General features: G+C 46.5%; 1 protein-coding gene across 1 annotated transcript; it reads left to right on the top strand.

Annotated features, from left to right (window-relative positions):
• Positions 1-359: 359 nt before the first annotated feature.
• Positions 360-1787, top strand: OSR1 (odd-skipped related transcription factor 1). Its single transcript, XM_009808027.2, has 2 exons — positions 360-1038; positions 1596-1787. Exons 1-2 carry the CDS (start codon positions 392-394, stop codon positions 1729-1731), a joined length of 783 nt encoding a protein of 260 aa, XP_009806329.1. The 5' UTR covers positions 360-391; the 3' UTR covers positions 1732-1787.
• Positions 1788-9780: the final 7993 nt, after the last annotated feature.

Here is a 9780-nt window from a genome sequence, read left to right as displayed (position 1 = left end):
ATTACATGGGAGAACCTCAGCTCTGTGGGTCAAAATGGCACCTCTTTGCTGTCCCTGTGCAGAAGGTCATCGGACGTCTACCTGGCACAGGGATGGTGTTGGGGGCTGAATGACTGTGGATGGGGCACAAATTCTGTGTGCGGGGAACGGGGAGATGGTGAGTCTGGAGACCTGTGGGGATACACTTGCAGTCAAGAGCTGGTCAGTGGTCTCCAAGTCCAAGGCAGCCTCCTCCTGTGGCTTTGGAGAAGATTGTTAATGAGGGGTGAGGTGAGAAATTCCCTCTGCTTTTATCTTTATATAAATCCACCTCTCCCTCTTCCCCCCTCCTTCTTTATTTTCCAGATCTTTTCCTCCCCTGTTCCCAAGATCCTCCTCCCGCGTGGCCACCATGGGAAGTAAGACCCTGCCGGCCCCAGTGCCTATCCATCCTTCCCTTCAGCTCACCAACTACTCCTTCCTGCAAGCGTTCAACGGGCTGCCCGCCGTGCCCTCTGACCACCTCTCCAACCTCTACGGCTTCAGCGCCCTGCACGCCGTACACCTGCACCAGTGGACTTTGGGGTACCCAGCCATGCATCTGCCCCGCTCCTCCTTCTCCAAGGTGCCCAGCGTGTCAAGCCTGGTGGATGCACGGTTCCAGCTGCCAACCTTCCCACTTTTCCCGCATGTCATCCAGCCCAAGCAAGAGGCCACCAATGTGACCCTCAAAGCCAAACCACGCTTCGACTTTGCCAACTTAGCAGTGGCTGCCACACAAGAGGACCACTCTAAACTGGGACAGGCAGACAGTCAGGGCTCGCCCCCAGGGCTGGGGTCTTTGCTTGAGGTGACTAAACTCTCTCCAGAGAAGAAACCCACGCGGGGAAGGTTACCGTCCAAAACCAAGAAGGAGTTCGTGTGTAAATTCTGTGGCAGGCACTTCACCAAGTCCTACAACCTTTTGATCCATGAAAGAACCCACACTGATGAACGGCCCTACACGTGTGACATTTGCCACAAGGCCTTCAGAAGACAGGATCACCTGAGGGATCACAGGTAACGATTCTTCTTCTCCTGTCCTTTTTTCCTTCTGTATCCATACTCTCCCGGTGACCCACCTACACTCATGAAGGTGCTTGTGAGAAAAGTCATGTCCCTGGCCAGTCATCAGTGTTTCCTCGAGGTTTTCCTTTGCTGGTGGAGAAGCCCAGATAACTCACTTCAGAAGACAGGCCTGTTATTGTACTCACTCACCATGCAAAAATGACTTGCACAGCTTCCTTCTTAGCTTCCACAGATGTTTTCACCCTCCGTTTGCATCGTCTTGTGTCCTCTGCCTTTGTGATCATTCAGAAATGTCATGAAGACACACAGCATGGTGACCTTGAAGTTAGAGGGAAGCTCTTTAACCATAAGAAAGGCACCCTTGTAAGCCACTGATACCCCCCTCTCTTCTTGCACACACCTATATGGATGATCGCCGGAGTGCTGCGCTCCAGCACTCCCGGTCTCAGCAGTAGGCGCAAAAAGCTCTCGCATGTTCTCCATCAGGTAGATCACTGCTGAGTTCAGGCCAGTTATTTCTGACATCTCAATTGTTTTTCTCTCCCTAGATATATCCATTCTAAAGAAAAGCCTTTTAAGTGTCAAGAATGCGGGAAAGGATTTTGCCAGTCCAGAACGCTAGCTGTCCACAAGACACTGCACACGCAAGTAAAGGAACTGAAACCTGCCAAACTTAAGTGCTGAATCTCCAACTTCTATGAACTTTTCCTCCCCTTCAGACTTTACACCAAAACCAGAGCAGAAACAAAGCTTTCAGGATGGGAGCACTGAACTTTGTGTTTTGTTTTTGTTTGTACTTTAAAAAGAGCAAAATCCGCACCCCACTCCCGACCCCCCCCCTGCTCAAGCAACTAACTTCCTAAGTCGTGGGTGAAAAGATTATTTTGCATTTAAAATATACACGAATGATGAAGAGAATGCTAGCTGACTTGTGTGGCTTTGATAAACTTTATGCCAAAAGGTGGTGCTCACGTGTTGGACAGGAATCTCTTTAAAACCAAACAAAAACCTACCCCCACCCCCCAAATCCCAACAAACCCCCCCCAAATTGTAGCTTCCAAAAGTATTACTTAAAAAAAAAAAAACAACCTCTTATTTTATACTTTTTTTTGACTGTATAAAGCTTCTTATTTTTACACTTCAGGAAATACAGAGAATTCCAGAAGACGATTAAGAACTGAAACGGTGGTTTCTCATCACAGCACCATTAGGACAAGGAGAAGGGCAACTTGCAAATCTCATTTGCTAGTTTGTTTTCTTAAAAGGAGAAGAAAATTAATGTTTGGAAATAACCTAAATCTCTCAAGTGAGGAGTCCTATCATGTGCTAGAAAATGCATCCACATCTTAGACCTACAGGTCCCCAGTGTTCGGGACAAATCAGTGTTCATGGGACATGGAGGCCTTTTTTTTTGCCTTGTGGTCTAGTGCGCTGTGAGGATGTTTGTGACTTGTGGACTTATTTAAAAAAACCCAAAGGAAAGAAAGATGGCAATACATCAAACTGACGGTATGCACAACGTGGTTTTAGTGGTACTTTAAAGTCTTCGTGCGTCCTGATGGGAGAGAACAAATCTCAACTTGAGAGTGTATTTTTTTAAATGCTGGCTTTCTGAACAGTGTATTCAAATTAAGAGACATTCCAATAAGTTTTGTTTATTAAAAAAAAAAAAAAGTTGTATGGCTGTTTGGCACTTTATGCTGATTATTGGTAATTGACATTTATCACTGGATTGTGTGTGTTTTTTAAGTATTAAAATAAATGGTTATTTTACAGGCAAGTCTGCATGGACTACATATGTGTTCGTTTGGTTTCTGGTCTCTTCCCTAGCAAACCCTCTCCGTCAATATTCAGAACGTCTTTTTTTTTTTTTTTTTTTGAGTTAACTTGGTATTTCATCAGTGCTTGTTTCTACCATCCTCAGAAAGTCTGGATCTTTCCTTTACGCATAAGATTCCCCCTTCTCACTTTCTTTTTCTTTTTTCCCCCCTCTTTTTTTCTTTCTTTTCTTTTTTTTTTTCTTTCTTTTTTCTTAAGGCTGACAAAAGTAAACATCTGCAGGGAGTCAAATAATTTTGCTGCTAGTGTGGAAAAAAAAAATCGTCTTGGGTAACTAAATCTTGGGCATTAGCTGATAAGATTAGGTGTCAGAAGTGTTATAAAACAAATCAGATGAATAATGGGCAAACTGTTGCTGCTTTCACAGCCTGAAGGCGCTGCGGGGAGAGCCGCCTTCGCGCACCCTTCCCTTCGCTTGTCAGGAGCGGGCATTTTTCAGCCGCATCTTCGGCCGGTTCAGCGCTGATTGGGGCGGCCTTTGATTCCCGGCAGCTGTCTTCGATCAGAGATGTTTATTCCACTGCGAAACCGCTCTGGATCGAGACGGGGGAGAGAGCTCGGGGCTGGGGGATCCGCCTGAGCCTTTGAAGCGCCTCTTGCCGCCTTTTCTCGCTCCCTCGGCAAACCCTAAACCCTCTTCCCCCGTCACAAGCCAGTGCCCCCCGCGATAAGAAAAGCCTCCTGCAAATTAGCGCGGCGACACGGCCGAAGCACCGTCGGCGCTACCCCGGCGGCTCCCGCGCTGCCGGAGCGCGGATGCTTTGCCGCCGCAAGCCGCTCCGTCCAAAGCGGTCCCTTTCCCCCTTCCCTGCTCCGCTTTTAGGAAATACTTCTTTATTTGGTCAAGGAATCCTATCAACGACAGGGAAACAGTTGCGGTTGTAACTCATTTAATGCAAGGGGAGGGGGAGAAACCTCTCTCCCCCTCTTTTTTATTGGACACCGATTCGAGCGCATCGTGACTAGTTTAAACGCACTTGCTGGACGGGCTGCAGAGTCCACCTTCGGCGTAGGAAGGCCCTTGGGAAGCGCAGGGTGCAGAGATGACGCCTCTGCATGCATCCAGCTCCGCAGGCTGTGAGAATGGGCAGAGTTTGAAGCCGGCTTGCTTTTGCTTTGCTTCCCACCCGCCACTCGCTCTCCGCTCCGCGTGAAGGCTTTTGGTTTTGTCCTGAAAGGCGTCTGAAAACCAACCGCTCGGTACAAGCAAGGAGTGCGGGGGTGAAATCACCCAAGCCTGCAGGGAGCCTGGGCTGGCCCGCCGCGCTTCGACAGCGTGTAGCCGCCACCGTGGGACGAGCGCGGAGCTCTGCGCGGCGCTCCGCTGGGCGCGCTTTGCGCGGAGCCGGGCGGGAGCAAGGAGAATGCCTTTGCTGCGCTGGCCTCGCGCTGCCGAGCCGGATCGGGCTGCGTTTCCTTGGCAGCGTTTCTCGGGGGCGACTTGCGCTGCCTCCGAAGGTCCCCCCCCCCGCTCCTCCGTTGGGGTTTAGCTGCATCGCCTTGCGCAAGCCCAGCGGGAGCGGCCGCCTCACCCCGCGCGGGTCGCTGCCTGCGGAGCTCTCCTTGGAAAACGCCACCCGCCCCCGCCAGCGCGCCGGGCGGGGAGCGGCTGCCGCCGGCCTGCCTGGCTACCGGGACAGGGGCACGGCATCCCGCGCCTCTCCGAGGAGCGACCTGCAGCCCCGAGCACTGACGGCGTTAACTGCCAGCCCGAGGGCTGGGTGGTTCATTCCCGCCCCCCCAGCCCCTCACCCCCTCTCCCCCCCCCGCCCCGTGCATTTCTTCTAAAGGGAGATTCGGAGAGAAAATCCCCGGTGAACTTCCCCATCCCTCTTGTGTCATTCGTGGCACAGAGTGAAGGAACGGGGATGCTCCCGGGGTCCTGTCGTGAAGGGAGAAAGTGAAGGGCTCTGTCGCTTGGAGCCAGTCGTTTTCCAGGGGTCGTGACTACGAAGCAGCAATCCGAGTCGGGTCCAAAAGGAGGGAGGAAGGGATGCAGGGAGGGTCACTCCACTGAGGCTTTCCCACGGTCTCTCCACCAACTCCTTAACACCGGGATACCGAAACACCCGTGGCGAGGTAAGAAACCGTGTCAGTTACTGGTTCCTGGGAACCGTTATAACTGCGGGGTCGCGAAGGTGGAGAAACCGCTCCTCCCAGCTGGGCATGAGAAGCGTTTCATTTGTAAGGCTGAAGCCTGGTGATCTGCCTGCCAAGAATTTCCTTCAACATGTATTTTTATGTCCAATTAAAAAAAAGAAAATCCCCAGAATTGACATAATCGGAATTACAGATGTATTAAAACTACGTAGGCATACCGAGCACAGGATGCACACACAGCTTCTTGATGTCATTCGTACTACACATATACGTGTGTGTGTTTCCTCTTCCCACAAGGCCACTTTTGACCTCGTGCAAACAAAGGCTATCTCTCTGGTCATGCTCTCAGCTGCATTGGTGAACAGTTTGCCTGTTCCCTCCAGTGTTTTGAATTTTGCTAGGCAGTATCAGTTCAGTGATTCCAAGGAAAGCAAAGAAGAGATGAAATCATGACAGTCAGAAGAGATAAGGCGTACTAACCCCCAAAATAAATGAAAGGAATTAGATGGGAAATGTGCCTTTTGAATTAGGATCACAAATAATTTAAATGATTAATTGCCTCCCCTTTCTTTCTTTTTCTTTTCTCTCTTTGCATGTGTTTTAATCTGACATTCATGCAGTGAATAAAACTTACTTAGGCCTCTGTCTGCCAATCGAGAGCTGATTCTGTTTTCACAGTTGCTTTAAGTTTTGCATTTTCATCATAAAAACATCACTGAATGGGAGTTTGCAAGAGTAAAAACCAGGGCACCTGACTCTAGTTGTCTCTTCCTGCAAGATTTACAAGGGAAACAGATTTTTTTATCTTTTTTATATTATTTTTTTAACCATTTCCAGTTACAGGAGAAAATGTAAAGATGTCTTGGCACATCTCTCTCTCTCTTTTTTCCCCACTTTGCATTCCAGTCATTCTTTTTCTGCCCATAAACTGTTACTACTCTGCAAGAGCCTGATTCTGCACAGCCTACTCAGCCTGTTTTTTTGTTGGATGCAGGAAGAAATCCCGTCAGATGGGGTCTTCAGTGTACATTCATGAAACAGAGCAAAAGCCTCTCTCAGAATGTGCACTGGAACAGCAAATAGTTACTTTTCAGCTGTGGATTACATGTGCCTCTGAAAAGGGGACCACAAATCATTGGGTTTTTAAAGGTTCCGCATGAGTTGTATATTAATCCCAGTTTCCCTAGGGATGGATTAATCCCAGCTTCCCAGTTGTGTGGCTACAGACAATGTTGATGGGGTTGGGGGCAGGGGAGAAGGGAGATGGGGAAAGGAGAGGGAAATTAAAAAGATATATCACAGGAATACATGGCCTAAGTGGTGAGGAGCCATAAGTACTTAAGTTTCAATACCTCTTCTACCTCTGTCACCACATGTAAGCTGAAGCAAATCACTTCAGCTCCCTGTTTTGGTTTCTTCATCTGTAAATTGGGGATAATGCTGCTGCTTTTGCTCCCAGGAGGCCTGGCACACTCGTGTAGAAACTCCTGCTCAGCCCTCAACAGTGAAAGGAGATACTCCAATTCGTACCTGGGCAGCTGAAAGCAGTGGCTGATCTGAGAGATCTAATGGAGTGTGCAAGACAAATTTATATTCACGTGTAATTTTTTTTCAGCCCTGGCAGTTTTGTTGAGAGATGGAGTCCTAGAGCCCAGCACACATTTCTTCTGTACATTCCTATCCAATGACTAAACAGGAGGAATGGCATGGGCCAAATTCATCCCTGGTGGGACTCCAATGACATCAGTCATCTTTATAGGAGTTTTTTGAATGAAGTCAATTGGGTTTTACGAGGACTGAGTTTGGCCACATGCATATTTAACTGCTCAGAGAGCTGCAGCAGTGAAGGAAGCTTTCCTTGTCTTAGAAAGGATCACTTCCGAGTCTGGGAGACACAAGCTAAGCCATTGACCTGTTTTACACAGTCAAGTTTACCTTATTTCAACTAAAGGAGCAGCTGAAGTGTGCTCAGCACCCAGCAGAACTTAAAAAAAAAACCCCGACCCAACGGCCCCAAAACGTTCATAGCATTCGATGAAACTTTGTATTTCTCCATACCACTTGGTGCAGCTCCATGCCACGGATACCCAACAGACGTGTTTACATGACACAGGGCAGCACCCTGCAGGAATACTAGCATGGGGCCTGCAAGCAGAACAGTGGCTTCAGCACGGTGCTGTGCCGGAGCTGTTTGGCTCTGCCCTGTATTAGGCCTAGCTGTTTCAGAATCCCTGTCATGCTCATAAGTCTCTGCCACTTTGAGCTCACATCTCTTTTTAGACTGCTTTCTGGGGCTGTAATTCTACTGCCAGTTATACCTGATGAGAACATGGTAAATCACTAAAAAGCAGAGTTCCTTCCTCCACCCGTGCCTTAGCTGCTGGTGCTGACTCCCCCTACACGTTATGCTTGTGCTTTACTGGAGTCTGATATTGCACCAACCATATAAGAATGTTTATACTAGTATTATAGTTCCTGACACAGTCGCTATTGAAAAATTAAAACAAAACAACAATTTGTTCAGTGGCAGTGATTATCAAAAGCTTGTCTACAGAGCTTGTCACCACTAATCAGTTAAATTATTTGCGAGATCTATTGATTCTGCATTCTTATTGTACCTTCTAAGGAAAGAGTCAGCTTGAACAGTTAGAGAACTGTATTGCTAAGTTTGAGTAGCAGAATGTGTGCTCTGGTCATATGAGACACCTCAATTATTTTCCAAGGGATGAATGTCATATCTCTTTTCCTGATTTCTAATTTGCCTTTTGTCTTTACTAGATCTTTAGTGATGGAACTTGCATTTGATTTTCAATATTTTTACATTATACGTGTGGAATAATGAAATCTGAGTTTACGGGATGGTTCATCTCTTTTATGGCAATTTGACTTGGCTGAATCAAGTGGAGGTATTCTAGTTTTACAGCAGAAGTTGTGAGAATTAGGCCTACTGATGGTTTTGTTGCAGCCACAAAATCCACATTACTGAGACCCTATATTTGTCTATATTTAAGTTTCCTAAGTTTTATTTTACCACTTTGTCTTCTGTCTCTATTTGTCTGTATTTCATACTAGGGTAAATTGAGGAGGAAAAAAAAAATTGTTACTGGCTTTTCAAAAGGTGTATCAGCTTGTGCCAGAGATCTGATACCCAGTTTTCCTCTTTCTTTTCTTCTTCAATCCTTATTTCTCAGGCAGTATTCCCTTTTTTTTTTTTTTTTAACAAGTGTTAATACTTCTTCCTGTCTTCTTTTTGCTTCCTCAATGTTGCTAGAGTTCTTGCCCTGCCCATCTCATTTCTCAATTTGCAGTTCTGCCTCTTATTCAGCTCCATTTTAGTTTGCCTACATGTTGCTGCAACTGTAATTTTATTTGTCACATCACTGGACCTGTTGACTCTATTTCAGTCTGACCTTTTTTTGGCTACCCTTTGGCCTTCTGCATCAAGTTCAAGTTAGTGTCTTCCAGAATGAAGCTCACCACAAATCTGTCTTTCTCTGAGCCTCTGAATTCGTTCATCTCGTTATCCTCTTGCTTCCTTCACTTGTTTCAAACAACCGCATAATTGCCACCCTTCTCTCATCATGACACCTTTTCTCTTTCTGGCCTTTTGGCTTCTAACTGGGCTTGCTCAAACTGCATGTTACGGGTGAATGATTAATCTATTTAACAACTTTTTTCCATTCAAGAGTTGTCCAGACACAGCATGGCTTTTTTCCAAATATATGTGAAGATATTTCAGTTTATATATGTCTTGTAAATTCTTTTGAGGTTATTTCTTTATCTATTTATTCTCCAGGAGTTCAGCACCAGGCTACAGAAAAGTTTCAGGTACATTTTCAGAGAACAGAGGAGAAAACTTCCCAAAAAGGAAATATTAAAGTAGGTAAACACAGATCTCATCTAAAGTTATATTAGGTAGGAGGGGTCTGTGTACTAAATGCTACCCTTAGATAATAACTACATACTGATAAGTGTGTTCATGATCGTGCTGTCCTTCCTCACCTGCCATAGCCAGTGAGGCTGGTCGGACACACATCCAGAGGACGGACCGTACTGCACTTCAGAGAATGAAGCAGGACATCAGTGACACACAACCAGAAGGGCCATGGGACTCTTCCTCTGCTCAGGAAAAGTCTTTTTCAGGCTCTTGCATCCCTTATTAGTTGAACTCTCAAACCTCACAAATAACAGCCCCCTGTGTTTCTTCCCAAACTTACACAGGCTGCTGAGGCCCTGTCAGTGCTCCAGGCACAGCCACCTCTGTCCTGCAAGTTTTCGTCTCTGTTGTGTACAGAGACCACCTGCAGCCTCACGCTGGTGACTCTTCCAGTCTGACACTCAGCTGGTCTCACTGGGATGTGCTCATGGGTTAATGTAGCTGGCCATACTATCATGAGGCCCTAAGGACGGATTTTTTCATGTGGGGTGAGTTTCATTTTAACTGAGCATGGTGACCGGACAGCTAATTACACTCACTTATTTTTGTTTCGGAATTGTTTGATCTGATCTTTACCAAAATTCCTTATTGCACCCAAGATGAATTTTTTCCACTTCAGACAGGAAATTTTGTGTTATGAGTAAAACTATATTGGCTACGGGCTTACAGGTTCTTTTCTCTAATTATTTCTTTACACACATGAAACCTGGTTTATGTAAGCGTTCTTGAAAAGGACATGAAAAAAAACATCATCTGTGGCAGAAGGAGAAATCACAGACCTTCAAGAGTGTGCCACTTGCCATCACTTTTCTTTGAACTGTCAGTCAATTCTTTTGGTGCCTATTATGTAGTCCTTT

The sequence above is a fragment of the Gavia stellata genome, chromosome 2 (genome assembly GCF_030936135.1).
Source record: "Gavia stellata isolate bGavSte3 chromosome 2, bGavSte3.hap2, whole genome shotgun sequence".
NCBI classification, from domain to species: Eukaryota; Metazoa; Chordata; class Aves; order Gaviiformes; family Gaviidae; genus Gavia; species Gavia stellata.
Note: the sequence above shows the minus strand (reverse complement) of the source record. Positions and strands in the feature narration are given on the sequence as shown.

Coding starts and splice junctions, on each gene's coding strand:
- OSR1 (XM_009808027.2), top strand. CDS start 392: ATGGGAAGTAAGACCCTGCCGGCCCCAGTGCCTATCCATCCTTCCCTT. Junction 1,039..1,595: donor GATCACCTGAGGGATCACAG/GTAACGATTCTT, acceptor TTCTCTCCCTAG/ATATATCCATTCTAAAGAAA.